Raw genomic sequence first — 19,843 nt, forward strand, 5'->3', positions numbered from 1 at the left:
AACCACTCAGACAGCCTGAGAAGATTCTTTCTGAGATGGGCTCTTACTAGCCATGTAGGGTGGGACAAATCACCCCGATGACTCCTCATTTGTGAAATGGGGACAACATTCAATACCTCTTTACCTGTTTTTTTTGGTGAGACAATTTTGCGAATTCTGATGATCCTTATGGCTACAAGGAATTGATGTATCATTTTATCTGTAGGAAGAAGAGAGAGAGAAACGAAGGAAGGAAGAGAGAAAGTGGACAGGACATTTTATCTGTAGGAGAGGGAGGGAGGGGAAAAGATCTAGATAGGATGACAGAAATCAAGGAAGGCTTAGCTTCCTGGGGCTGGTGGGGAAGTTGACAGAAACTCACAATCTGGGGAAAGAAGAAAGCATCTTTCAGGGAATTCAACTAGTTGCCTGGTTCCAGAGAACCCATCTCCAGAATTTTCCTCCGCGTGGCTGCGAGAGGAGGACGGGTGGGTTTGAGACCCTCAGCAAACTTCTTTCCAGGCCGTGGGGCACCCTGGCGTGCGCTCTGGCTTCCAAAGCACCCAAGGGACGCTTTTCCTCGCTTCCCAGGTCTGTCGGTGTCAGGATTTAGAAAGTCCGTGCGCCCGAGGGACGGTAAGGATCTCCTGGGTAACCACTTTGCCCAGCTTCTAGATATTTCTGGGGCACCAGGTGCCTCCCCAGATCTCCACCCGCGAGCCAGGACATTACACCCGCGAGCCAGGACATTAAGTTGCACCTTGCAGGGTGGCTCCTCAGCGCAAGATGCCCGTGTCCACAGCTGTGAACCGATGTGTGCAGGTGAACCGGCGCACACCGGCTCCGGGGCAACGAACAGAGCTTCAGAAGCAGCGGTGGTGGCTGCGCGATGTTGGCGAACTCACTTCTTTTCGTCTTTTACCTTTCCACTGAGATTTCGCCAATAAATAACAAGAATAAAACGTATGCTTGGTTTTCTCTTTGCGCTTGCAGGATCGTGGCGGGGCTTTTAAAGAAGAGGGGGGAAAAATGAAGAGAAACCACGGCGGCCCCACCGGGTGCTTCTGGGGACCCCCGAAATCAGCAGCTGGAACTGCCAATTTGGAGAGCCCTCGGGCCTGGTCATCTAAGACCTGGGGTTACAAGTGCCACCGACCTGGGGGAGGGTCTGGGCTTTTCCCTCGGGGCGCCGGGCCCCTCAGCCGCAAGTGCCGCTGGCCAGGCTCCAGCCGCCAGGAGCGGCAAAGCCCGGCGCATTTCGCACTGGCGATGCGCGCGGACTCCCCGGGCGCGCTCCGTCCGCCCCGCTTGGCAGGAGCGCGCGAGGCCGCGCGCGCCGTCCCCAGGGACAGCCCTGAGGCCGCCGCGCTCCCGGGAGAGGCGAGAGCTGGGCAGCCGGCGGCGGGCTGGCGTGCGTCTCGCCACCTCACGCGGTTGCGCTGCGCTGCGCTGCGCTGCGGAGCGCCCGGCCTGGGACCCTGAGGGCGCACGGTGGCGGGTGCCACACGCTACGCTCCCTCCCGGCTCGCTGCGCCCGGGTTCGGCGGGCAGACGTCTCCGGACCTCGCCGGCGCCGAGCAGCCCCCGGCTGCCGAGCCGCTCCTGCCGGCCGGGAAACGCCCCCTGACCCCCACCCCCGCGGGGCCCGGCAGGGCCAGCGGGACCCGCGGGAGGAGGAGGAGCAGGCGGCGCCGCCGGGACTGCCTCCTCCCCGCCCCTCGCGTCTCCTCCCCGCGCCACCGGGAAGGACAAGGGGACTGGGCACAGGGACCCCGGCCAGTGAGCGCCCGTGCCCCGGGGCCGCCCTTCGCGCGCGCTCTCCTGCCGCGAGCCGGGGCCGGTCTCGCCTCACATGGTGCTGGCCGCAGCCATGAGCCAGGACGCGGACCCCAGCGGTCCCGAGCAACCGGACAGAGATGCCCGCAACGTGCCCGGTGCCCCGGCGCCTCCAGCGCCGCCGGGCCCGCGAGGGATGCAGCCGCCGCCGCCGCCGCCGCCGCCGCCCCAAGCCGGCCTACCCCAGATCATCCAAAAGTAAGAGGAGGGAGAGGGGAGCGGGGAGCGGGTGTGCACTTGGGGAACACGCCCCGGGCGCCCCCTTCTTTGGCTTCTTCTCTCCTGTCCCTGCTAAACTTCGCTTGGCCGCCTGGCGTTTGAAGTTCTCCCGCCCACTCTCTCGGCGGAGGGGGTCTCTTTCCGCCTGTTTGTGCGGTTGGGGAGAGGGAAGCCAAGTTATGCGGCGAAAATAATTTTCTTTTTGCTTATCCCCTTTCTCTTCTCTTCAGGGATATTTCTGGATGTTTTGAACTAAAATAGCTCAAATTGAGGGAAAATGGACCAGAGGGTGTATTTCATCTTTCTGGTCCCAAGAGGCCGCTGAAATGTGTGGAGAGCCGTGCGTGAGTGTGTGCGCGCGCGTGAGGGGGTGTAAGGAAAAGGCTGCCAGGAAGGAACCACCCTTCATGGGGCCCCTGAAGTTTGTAAACAACACGTTTTGCTTTGCTCTGATGGAAGTATTTACACTTCTCAGGAAGGCCCTTGCCAAGAGTTCTTAGCCGCGCAACCGTTTACCGTTAATGTTACCATCTTGCGATTCAGGTGAACTGTGCGACCTGGGTCGCGCATTTTGAGAGCCGCCCTTCCCAGCGCGAGAGTAGATTGGGGGGGGGGTCGATAGGCTCTGAGAAGTTCTTTCGGCTCATTTGGGGGCCATAAAAGTCAAGTGATGATGTTTTGTTCGTTCTTTCGAGATTTCGTTTGACAGTTTGAGGCCTAGAATGTTGGTTTGTGTGAAGGATCTTTATTCTCTTAAGGGTTTCCTCAGCCTGGCATGAAGTTCCCCAAACTAAGAAGTGTAGGAAAGTCAGAATAATGAGTGCTTGGGGGAAACTGACGAAACTAGAGAAATACACACAAGTACAGCAAAATCAATCGTATGGAACAGAGCGGAGATTTTCCGGCGCTGCTGTATTGATGCTTTGAGTTACATAAACTTATTAAAGTGTAGTAAGAGAAATAGCCAGTTATGGGGTATAAATGGTACTTAAATATTGCTTTTAAGACTGACATATAATAGAAAGAATAGCGAAAATTCAAGTTTGATATCAAAGGACGCTGGTATCGTATTTCAGAACAAAATGGTTCCTTTTTTTTGACTGGTAGAAAAGGAAAGCTCCATTTCTGACAACTCTTTGCTTTAGTTTGATGTTATATAACTTTCAACTACTAACAAGTTTCCAACTGTTTGAAAATGAAAATATTTATATTGTTATTCTGTTCCTATTGTTTTGCAAATTGTTTCAGCTGACTTGCTAAATATGATTGACAGTTTAAGTACATCATTACTTAAAAATTTCTCTTTAGTCCTTAATATAAATATAGGTCAACAGAGAAAAAAATGTTTAAAACCTTAAGTTTATTTCCTTAAAAAACCTGATTGACCAATTATTAATTGGGAGATATCTAATGTATTTCTTACCAGCCCAGTGTCATGTGGCTTCAGATTAGGCTGCGCATTAAGTCGACTGAATTTGCTTTAGTATTGTAATCACCCTGCATTTTCCTATCATTTGCTTTAAATTAGGAAAAAAACAGGAATTTTATGTTCACAGAAAAATTTTTGCAGATGGATGTCTGATGATGAAATGTTGCCAGGTTGAAAACAAATGCCATTTTGTGGAAAATGGATCAAAGTGTATTTTAGTTACCTCATTTAATAATTTGCCTTGTAAATGTATCCCCATTTGGAAAATTCCATCTCTGGAATAACTTACTTTAGTAGATAATTCTGAGCTTTTCAAACGTGGCCCCTCCTGCTTGCAGTCCAGGATGGAGACCTCTGATAGCTCTGCCTTGTTTTGCATTGGTTACAGATTGGTGTTTAGGGGCCAGGTCTAGGGCCAGTGAATGTGCCTGTGGGATTTGATGTTTGTGTGCTTATGTTTCAAAGTCTTTCTTTATAAGGATGATTTGGGGTTTGCACTCCCCTCAGTACCCACTGAAATTCCGCTGGAACCGGGCGTAACACGGCAAATGCTTTGCAGGTCCAACTTTAATGCGCTGAAATTTGAGCAGCTTATTTTGAAACTGCGTCTGCATAATTTAATCTGAGCAACCATTTTTGTGTAGTTCTGAGGTGCTGTTTGCATCAGCCATCTTTGAGAAAACGTAGCGAGGAGATTGCCCTCAGCTGCAAAATTAGTTGCCCGCCTCTTGATTTGGGAATTTTGTGAGCTGGAGCTTTGCACGAAATTCTCCTCTAGTGGGTCGAATATTAAATAGATTTTATTGGAGAAGCTGTGTTTTTTCTAGTTATTTTAGGGAGGTTATTATGTAATTCGTAAGAGGAGAAGTTTTGATTTCTTTAAAATGATAAAGATATTAGTCTTCATGTTGCATAGCGTTTAAGGATTACAAAAGTCTTCACTTCTTAATGTCTATGTTTGCTCGTTTTCATTAATAACGGCTTTCATTTTGGGTTAAAGTCAATGACTTTGTTAAAATAATCGTTATTATCACAATAAAAACTGATTCCTGTTCATGTACGTTGTATTTGGTCTTAAGAGAACTGCTGTCTAGTACGTTTAATTAACTAAACCCATGAGGTGTGATGACGAATAAGACCAACTTTGGGTTTGTTTTACGGAAGATGGTCTGGGTCCTTATGAAGACTGCATCGAAAGTTAATTTCTGTGGAGTACTTTTGTTCTACTCAGGTATATTTCGTTTTCTTGTTATTGTTTCTTAGCTTCAGTCAAGAACTGTGCATGACCTTTCTGCTCGTTAACCCCTGACCCCTGGCCAGTATTGGCTTTACCTATAAAGATTATCAGTCATGTTTAGACACATATAACTAATATCTTGTAAGATCTTTGTTTTAGACATGCATTCTCTAAGTTGGCCAATGTGGAGGTGTTATTGGATAAATGTCAATCATTATATAAGGCATTTAGGCAACGAGAAATATAAATAACACCTTAAGAGGAGATTTGGGACGAGTTTAGTGAATAGGAATAATTTGAGGACTTAAAGTATATATATTTTCCATACTAGCAGAAGTAAAAAAAAAACATTGGTGTGTGTCGGCAAATGTTTTATAAGGATTTATCTTCTCAAACATTCACAATATTTTATTTTCAAAAGTGTTTTAATTTGTGCTTTAAAGATCAAACCTAATTCTTGGTTTATAAGAAGTTATTTATTAACCCTGATGAACATCAGAAATTTGAAGTTTTAAAACTCTCTTCAGAATCAAAACAGTGCCACTCAATTTTGTGTGAAATGTTGAAGTTGGTTGTCAGACGTAGCTACAAAGTGTGCCACTAATCCTGGTGAAAATTAATCAAACAAGCATACACACAACTTCTATGCAGTGAATACACAGGTGATTTTCCTAAAATTATTTGACTTGCAGCAAAGTATTCCTGGCTAATGCATGACCTCAAGTTGCATATTTAATTTGAGTATAGATGACTTATTTTTTCCTTTCCAGATTATTTTGATAAGCAATGAATAAAAATCAATTATAAAAATAGAAAAAGTTTTGGTTTAGTATTTGATAGCTAGTGTCACCTGCATGTATTTGTGGCTTATGAAAATAAAAATCCAGCTTTGATTTCTAAAGTTTATAGTCTTCTGCATAGCATTAGGATGCTGGCTGACTGTTTTCAGTGCAAAGTGCTCCCCTGATTCAGTATAGAAAGTGTTATAAGTAGTCACTCTTGATTGCAGATAATTTTACAGACATTCTGCATTTGGAAGTATCTCCGTGTAACTCCTAGGGAGTGACATGCAGGCAAGTTGTGTGTGATGTCCACCTACTTTGATGGGCATGCTGACAGTTACATCCAGAATCGGGGAGGAAATAAGAATTTGCCAAAAAGGGATATTACCTCACACTCACACTTGGTCCCTTTCTGGAAAGAGGATGGAATTTCTAACATCTGCCAGTTTCTAACATCAGTTTAAGTCCATTTTTAGGGGAAACAGGGATCCACTTATAGAAGGAATTTTGAAAATTTTAAACACCATCTTAAACTGCACGTAAGACAAGCATTCGGCAAGAGAAACCATCTGAGAGGATTAAGCACTTACCCAAAACAGGGGAGGAGAGAGGGTAGGTTCTTTTCTTAGCATTCTGAAAAGTTTCTTTGCTTCTCAAGAAAACCTCTTAAGGGTATTTTTTTTTTAAAGAAATTTTGCTTGAGTGCTTGTTGTGATATAAGTATTTTTAGATAGTAAGTGTAGCCATCTACTTAAGAGTTTTTCTCAAATTGCCAAAGAGATCAGTATTATGAAATGTAGTACATTATTCTCATTAGTCACGGAAAATGACTATACATATGGTGCGCACAGCAGTTCTAATGCCAGTGCTATGGGGGAAAGAAAAGAAGAAAATTTTATCACCCGTTTTATTCTTCTATCCACTTACTCTTTTGCTACCTCCTTAGCGGTTTATCAACTTAATCATTTTAAAAGCCCAAATCTGTCCATTGGAATGTGGACTCTGATCTGTTAAGTTATCTTTGTCTGTCCTTAATAGTTACAAGAGGGGGAAAAACCCCACCAGGATTAACTCACAGTGAAACGATCCCACATTATCCAATTTCTCTTTCTCAATCTGATATATTTTCTTGCGGCTGTAGGTTCTTGACACCAGTTAAACTAATATTTCTTCCCTGCACACAACAGCTAATCCTTTAAGTAAACAAACCAATGTGGCTCAGTTCACAGCTTTGATAAACAAGAATCCAGAAAAGGTGGGAATAAGGGTCTAATCAAGGGATAGAATTGAAATGGACTCAACTAAACATGGAAAGCAAGCATGGAAGAAGCTTGAGATAGTGGAGTTAAAATTCCGAAGAGAAATTCAGCAGCAGGGCTCCCTTCTTGCTTCATCCACCCTGGTCCCCCTGCCAGACGAATGCTTGAAGGGGTCTTCTGTGCCACAAAATCCCACTTAATCTGATTTTTATTTCCTGCCACAGTAATTATCTTGTTTGGTATGGTCTAACTGATATTACTTTATGTATTTGAACAGAGAAAGTTGCTGTGGGTCCACAGCTGGTGTGAATGGCTGGTAGCTGGGTTTAGAGTAGTGCATTGAACACTTTTGCAGAAAGTAAAGCGATCCATATCCCAGAATCAGGGCAAAGACGGGAATTAGTGGTTTGTAGAAAGGAGTACAGGGCAATTCCCTTTCTGGTTAATGAACCTGGCAGGATCGTGGTGATATGTGTGTTATCCTGGAAGCTTCACGTTGCTTGTTCCCACCAGTGAGAAGACTGGGAAATCCTGACTTTAATTAAGAAGGCACATTTTGAATCAGGAATGTGAATTTGGGTTCCAGCACCACCGAGGAGGTGTCGGTGGTGGGCTGATATTTTGTCGGGCTCAATGGGTGGTCACTGTTTAAATTCCACCCAACTAGGGTTTCAGTCTTTGACATTTACAGGCAGCAAGTTTGGGGACAAGTCATCACTGCCAGCTGTTTGAGGAGGAGGTGAAAGGGAAGAAACCCCCTCCCCCAATATTGTGTTTCCATCAAATGTGATAAAGTCTTTACAGTGGCAGAAGTTACAGCCAAGTTAATTGATCCTCCTCTTTCCTCGATTCCTGCTATATTTTTTAAGATAAATAAGTCCCCTGATGGTTTAGAAGGCAACTTTTCCAACTTGCTGACAGCAGATCCATCAGGGAGATGGTACACATTGCTGTGAATGTGCTTTTTGAGCACAAAGGGAGCCGTTTAAGCAGCTTGCATGAGGATGTGTTAATAACTTGTAGCTCAGTTTGCCGAATAAATCTTTCCACATGTTCAGAAACAAAAGGCTGGGAGTCCGGCATGTGTTGGGGGTAGGGGTAGTTGTCACCCCGTGAAGATGGTTTTCACGCCACTTTTCTCTTCTTTCATGTAGGTATTTGCTTTAAGGATGCACCAGGGCCATTTGGTCCTGTCCTTTCTTTGCACCTGCTTTCTCTCGATCACACTAATGACCCATCAGTTTTCAGTTGCTACTTCCCACTCTGGCCCAAACCTGGAAACCTCCACTCATGGTTGTCTGGATATCTTAAATACTTTTCAGTTTTGCAAGTTGTCTATAGACTGTCTCCCAAATATGATTTTGGCTCCTGTTAGACCCACCCTTAAACCTGACCTCCAGTGTCATGACACTGAAGGAGTAGACAAGGTAATATATATTTTAAAGACGTATTGATTTCACTAAATTACTTCTTTTGGTTTATTTTGAATTCATTATTGAATAGAACGGTTTAGGATCTGCCTGGTGTTGTCAAGTGTAAAATGAGCATTTTTGCTCTAAATTAATTATTGGGTTTCTGACAAGGAGAGTCAGAGAGGAAAAGAAAACCCTGGATTGGGAGTTGGTGATCTGGACAAGCCAATTAACCTTCCTAATCCAGCCTCTCCAGGGATTGGAAATGATCGATGGCATTTCCTTCCAAGAATTAAATTATGCGAATGTCCAAGAATATTGCTGAGTGATCATCAGTGTACACTGCCTCCCCTCTCCTCCTGTACATCTGATGGAGAATATATCCCACATCAGTTACATGTTAGCCATGGGCGTGGGTTCATGTTTGTAAGACTGTTCACTCATGAAAACAACAATAACCACAAAAAAAGAAAACAACAATAACCACAAAAAAAGAATTTTTTCTTTTTCCCAATATTTGCAAAGAATATTTGGATCAATGCCATAATTTTAAGTTAGAAAAGTAGACGCTAATGTTAGTGAAAAGGAGGGCGTTTTATATTGCTTTATAATCACTAGACTTTTTTTTTTATTTTTTAATAAAGAACGATTATTTTGGAATGTTATAGTGAATATTTGAGTTTGCAAAAAGAGTACTGTTTTCAGTTCAGGAGACAGATCCAATCATTTTCACGTGTCTAAATTGGCTTGTATTAAACACAGGCACGTGAGAGTATGTTTGGTGAGGTTACTGTTTTTAGAGGCAGAAATGTAAACGCAGAACCTACAGACCGTCTTCCAGGAGCTCGGGTGCTGCAGGGACTCGGACTCCATCAGCCGTGTCTCGCGGTCACTCTGCGTGGGCTGCAAAGACTCGCCCAGGGCTCACGGCCTGAAAAACACCTTGCGAAGAGATCGTGGTTGTCCAAAAGCTGGGCCTTAGGTTTCCGTGTGGCTTCCTCGAATCGAAGAGACCAAATGTTTCCAGAGCGTCCTAAGGACCGGGTTTCCTGGGGCCCCTGCGTCCTCCTGGGCTAGCAGAGTAGCTGAAAGCCTGGAGTTATGGATATCCTTTGTTTGATACTTGAAAAGAAAATTTTTAACCTTCTGCATAAAAAGGGAGATGAGTTGTGTGATTAAATATTGATTTATAAACTTTAAGTTATATATATAGTAAGGATGAGCATAAAGATATTTATTGCAGCATTTTCTAAAAGAGCAAAAAATTAGAAACCATCTAAATGTTTCTCAGTTGAGAAAGTAAATCATGTGCCTGTATAATGTCATGTACCATTCAGCCATTAGAATGATGCCGTTGTCTTATATTTATTAATATGGGATACAAATCACATAATATTGTTAACTAAAAGAAGCTACAAATAGCACGTACACAGGGATCGCATGTTTTTAAAAAAATATGTGTGAGTGTGTGTGGGGGGCTTGCAAGCCTGGGAAAACATCTAAAAAACAAATATAAAGATGTTAACAGTGGTTCTAACTCTAGGTGGTACAATTATAGAGGCTTGTCTTTTCTTTTTTTTAATATACTTTCTATTTTTTTTTCAGTGAGCATGTATTAATTTTATAATAAGAGAAAACAAAACTATTTCCGTTTTTAAAACAAAAATAGGACTAGACATTACACATTGGTATTGTACTGTCTTGAAGACTGAACTGCCCACTAGTGTCTTAGATTTTAGACCTGGAAGGCATCTGAGAGCTGCTGTAGCCCAGTCCTCCTGTTTTGCTAGGTAAGGCAGGCGAGCATCAGAGAAGTCAAGTGAATCGTTCAAGGTCACATAGCAAGGTAGTGGTCAGGCTGGGATAGGAATCCTTGTTTTTCCATCTCTTGTGTTTTCTACTTAGGCTGCCCTTTTGTCTGCCTGGAAATGGAGGAGAGAGAAATGGAGGCCATTCATAAACTAACCATTTATCCACTGGCTCTAGTCTGCTCAGATCCCCCAAAGGGATTTTGGGTATGTTATCTTCCCCCCTCCCCGAATCTCACCCCTTGGTTTTTCTGCCCATGGGGTAGACTGGGTCTCTCCAGGGCATCTCAAGGTCTCTTCCTTCCTGCTAAACAGAAGCTGTGTGTCACATTTTCTCCTCTGCTCATCTTGGCTCTAGGTGACTTTTTTTCAGATCTTTAATAGGAAAAACCCAATACCCACTTTCCATTCATATCCAGAAACATTCCCTTGACACCCTTCAAGCTATGGTATAAAGATGGACCTTTTAAGGTAAAAGGATAACTAATATTTTTATTTATAGGAAACAAAATACATTTCACTTCTTATTCTCAAGCAAATAATAGGAATCCCTGGTATTATTTCTGCCACCTCATCCCCTACTCATTCTGCTTCAAATTTGTTTCAACCAAGGATATAATTTTGACTGTACTAAAAAAGTAATCTTTGCTTTTGGGGGAACTGCATTTGTGTTCTTCCTTGCTCTCTCAGATGTACTCTCTTCTCTCTCTCTCCATATATGTATTTAAGCTATTCAAAAGTAAGTTGCATAACCATAGTTCTGTTATCCTATCTGAGGAAATTAGTCTTACTTTAATTTTTTTTCCTAATAAATACTAGATTTTTAACTTTTTCCAATTTACAGAAGAACATCTCATATAGCTATTTTTACAACCCTTGCTGGTTCAGGTTTGCAAGTGCATTTGTTCATGATGTCTCTCTTAATTTAGCAAGTGTACTTGCCTTTTTCTGTTCTTCATGATGGAAGATTCCAGGCTAGCTGTCTTGTAGAATGAAGCATGATCTGGATGTGTCTATTGTTTCCTCATGACCAGATTCAGGTTAAGCATTTTGGCAAGGATATGCAATGGGTCATGTGTGTTCCACTAAGTTTGATCCCTTGGTTAACGTGGTCACCGCTAGATCTCCCCATCATAATCAGGCATTTTTCTCTTTGTGATTAGTAAGTTGTCTGTGGGAATGACACTGTGAGACCCTCTGAATATCCTGTTTCCCAACAAACTTTCATCTAATGGTTTTATCTTTTAATTTGACCATATTTTTAAAAAGCCCCTTTGATGAAATATGTGGAACTGAAATGATAACTAAATATCACTTTAGAATGGATTAGCTTGAGTATATAGGTTAAATCAGACAGCCTTGCACATGTGTTTGCATTGTACCAGCCATAGAAATTATCTGTAGCCTCTAGAATTTTCTAGTCCTGACTTGATAGGAACTTAGTTGATGGACACACTGCTTCCCACTTAACCCCTACAGTGGGCATTCTGTCACGGGCTGCAGTACTTTTTAATACCCATACAAAGTGAATATAAATCCCTTTTAACGCTAATGGCAGTGAGTGGATGCTCATGTAATTTTTGCTAGCTCACACAATTTTTTAGGCATCCTCTTGAAGCTGTGTCGACTCTTTGCAAAAACCTTTTATCTTCCTTTTCAAAATCACTGTATGAAGCCGACTTTAAAAATGCCTGATGACTTGCCCTGAAGCCTAAACTGGGTGAGTCCTGGAGCTGGTCTCTGACTACCAGTTTGTTCATGCTTTTTAGATTTAAGTTACACAGCTATTTTTGCCTCTTCCAGATTGGTCTTCTTATTTTCATGCACAAAATATGTCTGGGTGGGGAGTACTGAAAAGAATCAGGAGCAGGCATGCTCTCTGGTCTAGTTTCAGCTTTGCCGCCACTAACCCTGAGCCTCAGTGTTCTCGTCTGCAAAAGGGAACCACAATAATAAAGTAATTATTATTAAGCGTAATTAAATAATGAAGGCAACAATAATAACTACTAACATTTATTGAGTGCTCCCTGAGTGCCAGCTACTATTTCAAGCACTTTGTGTGTTTAATTTATTTAATCATTTAATCCAACAATAATCCTGTGAGATAATGCTGTTATTCCCCCTCCCCCATCCCCATTTTACAGATGAGGAAATCAAGTCACAAATTTACAATGACTCAGCAAAGCTAAGAAAAATATTCCTTATGAAAGAACTGGCAGGCTGGGGCTGGGATGGGAGAATGGTATGTAAATTCAGTTGATCATATCTCTATGTAAATATCTGTCCTCAAAATAATTTATAGAAAACCCACCATTTACAAAGAAAATATTATAGAAAAAGATTGCTGAAATAAATTTGAAAGTAAGGCAAATTTAATTTGAGATAAACTAAGCAATCCAATGAAAAACATTTTCTTCTGTTTCTTTTTTCCTTTCTTAGTCTCTTGTAGCTTTAAATATGCCTTTTGGTTTAATGTGAAATCCGTATCCCAATTTAAATTCCACGAGCAAATCTGACTCTGGCATTTGATTCACTGTTTTATTCTACTTGTTATGCATGTTAGGCAAGACCTGAATTTGATGCTCAGAGAGTATATAAACACTTATAATCCTCTCAGCATGTGCTAAAATAATAACAGATATGATAGTTTGATTTGCAAAATGATCATCTGCTAAGTTCTACCATACCATTTTGAACCAATTCAAAAAACCAAGATTCAGCAATGATTAAAGTGTTGGAGGCTCCTATTAATAGCAAAAAGAAGTTCTGATTTGAAACATGGCCACATCAGCTCGCTTAGTCTCCATGAGACCTACTTCTTGAACAGTCTTAGCAGACGTCGTTAGAGATGTTCTTTTGCTTTAAGAAACAGTTGTCTGTCAAAACCAGACTGAATAGAATCAATAAATCAGGAAAGGATTGTTTGCTTTTGACTTTCAAAAGGGTTTACAGTAAAGATCCTTTAAACAGTGAGTTCCTCAGTGTATTTCAAATAGAAATTTAATAAGTCTAAGACTTCAGAAGTCCAATGATAGTTTTTAAAACTTTTGTCTTTTTTGATTTTGCAGAGGTATAATTGAGATATACGAAGCCACACGTGTTAAGGCATCCATCAATCAAGATGATAAATATTTTTATCACCCCCCAAAATTTCTTCATGCCTTTTATAATTTCTCCTTCTTTCTTTCCCTTAACCCTCTTCCCTTCAGGCAACTACCCATCTACTTTCTATCACTAGAGGTGAGTTTGCATTTTCTAGGATTTTATACAAATGGATCACAGTATGTACTCTCATTTTTTTTTTGCTCAGGAGGATTCGCCTTGAGCTGACATCTGTTGCCAATCTTCCTCTTTTTTTGTTTTGAGGAATATTAGCTCTGAGCTAACATCTGTGCCAGTCTTCCTCTATTTTGTATGTGGGTCACCGCCAGAGTATGGCAGATGAGTGGTGTAGGTCTGTGCCCGGGATCCAAATCTGAGAACCTGTGCTGTCAAAGTGGAGCACTCGAACTAACCACTATGCCAGGGGGTGGGCCCCGGTACTCTTTTTTTTTTTTTTTTGCCTGGCTTCTTTCACTCAGCATAATGATTTTTTTGGAAATAATATTTTAAAAAATTTTGATAAAATTCACATAACATTTGCCATTTTAACTATTTTAAATTCAGTAGTATTAACTACATTCACAGTGTTGTGTAGCCATTATCACTATCTAGTTCCAGAACATTTGCATTACCTCAAAAGGAAACCCTGTCCCCATTACGCAGTTATTCCCCATTCCCTCCTCCCCACAGGCCCCTGGCAACCACTAATCTGCTTTCTGTCTCTATTGTTTACGAATTCTGGACATTTCATATAAATGGAATCATATGGTATATGCCTTTTTGTATCAGGCTTTCACTTAGCAGAATGTTTCAAGGTTCATGCATGTTGTAGCATATATCAGTACTTCATTACTTTTTTTTGCTGAATAATAGTCCATTGTATGGATGGACAGCATTTTGTTTATCCATTCATCAGTTGATGGATTTGAGTTGTTTCCACCTTTTGACTATCGAGAATAGTGCTGCTATGAACATTTGTGTACAAGTTTTTGCTTGAACATCTGTTTTCAGTTCTTTTGGGTATATATCTTGGAGTGGAATTGCTGAGTCATATAGTAATTCTGTGTTTAATTTATTGAGGAATTTCCAAAGTGGCTGCACTGTTTTACATTCTCACCAGGACTAAATGAGGGTTCCAATTTCTCCACAACTTTGCCAACACTTGTTATTTTCCTTTTTTTTACAAAAATTATGGCCATCCTAGTGAGTATAAAGTGGTATCTCATTGTGGTTTTCATTTGTATTTTTCTAACGGCTAATGATGTTGAGCATCTTTTCATATGTTTGTTGGCCATTTGTATATCTTCTTTTTTTTTTTTAAAGATTTTATTTATTTATTTTTTCCCCCTAAAGCCTCAGTAGATAGTTGTATGTCATAACTGCACATCCTTCTAGTTGCTGTACGTGGGACGCGGCCTCAGCATGGCAGGAGAAGCGGTGCGTCGGTGCACGCCCGGGATCCGAACCCGGGCCGCCAGCAGCAGAGCGCACACACTTAACCACTAAGCCATGGGACCAGCCCTGTATATCTTCTTTAGAGAAATGTCTATTTAAGTCCTTTGTCCCTCTTTTGAGTTGTTTATCTTTTGTTGTGAAATTGTTAGAGTTCTTTATAAATTCTGGATACTAGACCCTTATCAGATATATGATTTGCAAATATTTTCTCCTGTTCTTTGGTGTTTCTCTTGGCATAATGATTTTAAGGTTTGTCCATTTTTTTGCGTATATGACAAGTTTGGTCCTTTTTATTGCTGAGTGGTGTTCCCTTTTATGGATATATCACAAAATGTTTATCGATTTACCTGTTGATGGACATACAAGTTGTTTCCAGTTTTTGGCTATTACAGATAAAGCTGTTATGAACATTCCTTTGCAAGTTTTTATGTTGGATGTATCTTTTAGTTTTCTTGGGTAAATATCTAGGTCATTGATAATTTAACCTTTTAGGAGCACAGAGGTGATACATAATAATTTTTTGAGTGAAAACATCTATGAATTTTTATTACTGTGTCTTTGAATGGAACATGTTATTATGACCCTTCAAGGCGTTTAAAGAACACATGCTTTTTCATCTTAGTTTTCGGGGCCAGTCTCTCATTAGCTTAGTTTTTTGTTTTTCTTCTACTGATGAATCTTCTTTCAATAATTTTTCATTTGACAAATAATCGTTACCAGGGAACTTGGGTCACAAGATAAATAAGACAACAAAATTTTGGAACTTCAAGCTGGAAGGGACCCTAGACCTCATCTAATTCAGTTCTCTTGTTTTATAGAGAAGGAAGCCAGGTCCAGAAGGACCACCAGATTTACCTAAGGCCACTCAGCTATTAGAGAAGTTAAGTGAGCAGAGAAAACTTACGTGCCTGTGAGAGTAATTTTAAGTCTCCTGGTGACGAGGTGTCCACAGATGCAGCAGTGCTAGGGGGTGAATGAACGGCACTGTGCTCCTGCTGTGCTGTGGGGTTCACAGGGCACTCTCTTACTTCCTAGGTTATCCCATTTAATCCTCCAACGACCCTGTGAAGTAGGTAGGGATTAAGTAACTACTCAGGGTTCCCCTAGCCAATGACTGGAGAGCCCAGGCTCAGAGCCAGGCCTTCTGACCCGTTCTACCTTGCGCTCCTTCCTTCCTTCCTTCCTTTGGAACCACCCCCACGCCCCCTTCCGTGCCACTGCCATTGCCTTAGTGCAGGCCTTGCAGCTTTTCCTCCTGCCTCCAGCTGGGCCTGTCTTCTGATCTTTCTTTTCTCTACAGCAGTGCAGCCTTAATCTTGTCGTCTGCTTGCTTAAAGCCCTGTGGAGCTTCTTGTTGCCTTGTTGAGATTCAGACTGCTTAGAAGCCCCTTGTGGATCTGCCCCCACTTAGCTGTCCAGCCTTGGACTTGCTGTTCTGTCTTTGCTGTCCTCCTGTTCTCCCTACCTAGACTACCTTCTCTCTCCTGAACTCGAGCGTTCCCTTTCGTCTATACAGATTCTGCTTAGATCTCACCTCTTCTAGGGAGGTTTCCCTGACCCAGTGCAGGAAGCGGGGGTTGGGTGTCCATTTCCTGTAACACTTCATGGCCCCCACTGTAGCATCTACCACATGCTTCCCTCTTGTTGGTCTCCCCTGAAGACCCTGGAAAGTCCTGTGGGCAGGACCAGTGTCATTCATCGTACTGTCCTCAGCCTCTGGCGGGCTCCCTGGCTCGTAGTTTGTTGAATACGTGAGAGAATGAGCAACTTAACTGCAGCGCAACTTTTGATCTAACTGACTTTGTGATGAGACAGGATGGTCTCATGGATGAGAATTGATGCAAGACTAAAGCTTGGTTTTCTCCAACTTAGGTTTTTTTCAGGCTGCCTGTCTGACAGAGCTAGAGAGACCCAGATACTCTGCTGTTGTGTGTTGAGAGGTGGGATAGGTGGGGGGGTGGGCAGCACAGACTTAGGTAGTAAGAAACCCGGCTCTGGTCTGGGCTCCACTGTCACGCCTCTGTGTGAGCAGAGGAAGGCACTTAGTCTCTCAGGTCCCACATTTGTTAAAGGAGGTCCAGGGGGTGGGATTATCATAGGGTATGGGGCTTCCTGTAGAGTGTGGGCTTGTTAAAGGGTGTGGGGTTTGTTATAATGATCAGTGAGATGACGTGAGCATGCATTGATAGGAATAAAGTGCTGAACACGTGTGTGTCATAATGTAACCTGACTTTCTGTGTCACTCAGTCGTCTCCAGCCAGGGACCTGATTGTGCCTGTAGAGGTTCAGGCAATTTCCAGGCTGAATTTCTTTTGTGAGATTCGATCCGAATAGGAAAAATGGTGGAAATGACCACATAGAACACCCCTTAAACCCTCGTTGCATCACAGCTTTCAACGATGGAAATTTCTGGATCACAAAAAAGGTTTTCAAGCCCTAAGCAAACACTTTGCTTATTTGAAGCAATTTCTTTTTTTTTTTATTTTAATAATTTTATTTATTATTTGTTTTTCCCCCAAAGCCCCAGCAGATAGTTGTATGTCATAGCTGCACATCCTTCTAGTTGCTGTATGTGGGACGCCGCCTCAGCATGGCCGGAGGAGCGGTGCGGCGGTGCGCGCCCGGGATCCGAACCTGGGCCGCCAGCAGTGGAGCGCACGCACCTAACCATTAAGCCACGGGGCCGGCCCTCAAGCAATTTCTAAAACAACACAGTTGCGACACTGAGATACTTTATTATTACCTTGACGTTTGTGATAATGATAGTTTAATTGTGGCAATGGTAATGACAGTTGACCTGTGGCAGCTGCAAAAAGGAGTTGCCCAGAAAATAAGTTATTGCCCATAATTTTTCAATGAGACCTACTCCAACCACCCTATTTAAATTGCGTCCTGCACCTTCCAATCTCCCTTACTTGCTCTATTTTTTTCCACAGCACTTGTCATCTCCTAACAGGTAATATAATTTACTTATTTTCCTTATATACTTCCTTATATATTTACTTACCTCTCCTCCCATTCTGCCTGTGCCATGTTAGCTCTACAAGAGGAGGGGAGTCTTATTCAGTGATTACCCCCCAGCACCTAAGAATAATACTTGGCCCCTAGAATCAGCTCACTAAATATTTGCAGAACAACTAGATGAACTGTTACTAAAAATGCCAAGCTTAGGCATTGTTACGTGGTGGCATTTGTTTCTTCTCGGAGCCCACCTAGGATGTGAACTGTATGGGCTCTAGGATCTGAGTTTTGTGACTCGGGAAACTGAAATGAAAGTGCAAGATGTTAGAAGATCATAGCCTCTGCTCCTGTGTGATTCTTGGAAGTAAAGAAGATACAGAACCTGGGCTGCCCCCCGGGCCCTGGTTACCAATGACTCGGTGCTCTTATCGCTGCCTGGCGCCTGCAGTGGCCAGTCTAGTTGGACTCTCTTTGGCAGAGATCTGAGCTGTGCATCTGGTGAGATCTTGATGTTGGAGAAAGAGCAGTGGGGCTGAGTCTCCTCAGTCCCTTGAAATAGGGACCCAAAAGACTGGAACAAAGGGGATTAGTGAATAAATTCGGCTACATCCCCCCATGCTATGAGGACCATCTCTGTTTGCTGTTACAGAGCAGTCTCAAGCACATGGGGAAAAAAGCAGGGTGGGAAAAGTGTGTGTAAGAAAAGGAGAGAATAGTAATATATGTATATATTTTACATTTGCCTTAATTGCATAAAAATACTGGAAGGATAAGCGAAAAGAAAACCTAATAAAATGATGACCTATGAGTGCAGGTGGAGAATAGGATGAGTGGGTAGAGGGTGTGAGAGTGAGAGCCAAGTTACAGGAGGGTGATGGAGGGTGAAGGAGGAGGCTCCAGGAAAGACAGGTCCATCTGTCTCAGGAGGTCAATCTGAGCTGATTCTGAATCTACGCCTAGGGGCTTGTCAGGTTGTTGGGGGAAGGTGTGGTCTAGATGGAGGTGGGAGGAGAGCATTCTAGGTAGGAAAGCATTTTCAGAGATGAGAAAGACCATGGTGAGCTGGGAGCATCAGAGTAATTCCACTTGACTGGAGGTCAGAGTGTGTTTTTAATTAAGGAGCACTGATATGGGATGGGGTAGCTGGGGAATGGTGAGAGCTGAGGATGTAAAATAAGGCGGGATGCTGGTGATACAGAAACATGTTTCTCAGCGTGTTCCTCTAACATGTCAGGAGGCCCCTGCACTAGTTGGGCGAGAGGTGAGGAGGGTCTGAAATGAGGAAGCACTATAGCACGACAGCTAAAGGTAGATATTGGAGTTTGCATCCTGGCTCCCTACTTGCTTGCTAGCTCTGTGACCTTGGACAAGTTGCTTAACGTCTCTGCAATTCTCTTTCTTCAGGTGTAAAATGGGGCTGATTGGGTATCTACCTCATAGTGTTATTGTGAGGAGTAAATGAGATCACACATGTAGAAGTGCCATAAATATTAGCTATTTGTATTAAGGCAGTGGCCGTGGTGATGGAGGGGAGGGGCCAGATTTGAGAGACATTAGAAATAGGGATGAGCAGGAAGAACCAACAAAGTCTGCATGCTGCCTAATCTCAGATGCTGGGAGGATGCGTCGGGGAAGGAAAGCTCAGGGAAGATGCTCTTCAGTGGTGTGGGTGTGTCTAGGGGCCAGCACTTGGCTGTGGGACTATAACTATCCACATCAGATCTGTGATTTGTTAAAAGGATGAAAGGCAGTTAGGAAAGGAGAAAGCACCGAGAAGCCTCCCCCTGCTACCGTGAATTTTGATTTTCCAATTCAGGGAACCACTTGTAGTTCACAAAGACCTAAACTAACCTATGATATTTTCAATCCGAATATTTAATACTGTGCCTAACTTCTCTGACATAGTTAGGGGAGAGAAAATTATGTGTAAAGTGAGCATGTAAGTCAGGAAAGGCTGAGGATAAAGGCAGTTCCTTGAGCACATCACTGTCGTTTCTCAAAAGAAATTTCCTTTGTCCAAAACGTAGAGAATTAAACCAGATGGCTTTAATTAAAATCCCTTTCAGAGATTGTTAATGAAGCCCCCTGAGATTTCATCGATTTTTTTTTTTTTTAATTAAAGTCCCATCTTATGGTGGGAATGTAAAAATGGTACCTTCTATGGAAGGGAATTTGGCAATATCTAGCAAAATTACATGTGCATTATTTTTTGACCAAACAATCCTATTTATAAGATCAATCCCAAAGATAACATGAGGAAAAATAAGAAAAGACATATGCGGAAGGCTTTCCATGGTGGCATTATTTGTAATAGCAAAAGACTGAAAATAACCCAAATGTCCATCAATAGGGAATGGGTTGAAG

At 42.6% G+C, this 19,843-nt stretch overlaps 1 protein-coding gene across 1 annotated transcript in view; it reads left to right on the plus strand.

Moving 5' to 3' along the window:
- The first annotated feature begins 1,812 nt into the window (after window positions 1-1,812).
- The window catches only part of RBM20 (RNA binding motif protein 20), a 198,305-nt gene continuing 180,274 nt past the window's right edge, over window positions 1,813-19,843 (plus strand). The window contains exon 1 of the mRNA XM_058543972.1: window positions 1,813-2,013. Coding sequence (XP_058399955.1) covers window positions 1,832-2,013 — 182 coding nt within the window. The 5' untranslated portion in view covers window positions 1,813-1,831. The remainder of the gene's footprint in view (window positions 2,014-19,843) is intronic.

Source organism: Diceros bicornis, chromosome 6, assembly GCF_020826845.1.
Source record: "Diceros bicornis minor isolate mBicDic1 chromosome 6, mDicBic1.mat.cur, whole genome shotgun sequence".
NCBI classification, from domain to species: domain Eukaryota; kingdom Metazoa; phylum Chordata; class Mammalia; order Perissodactyla; family Rhinocerotidae; genus Diceros; species Diceros bicornis.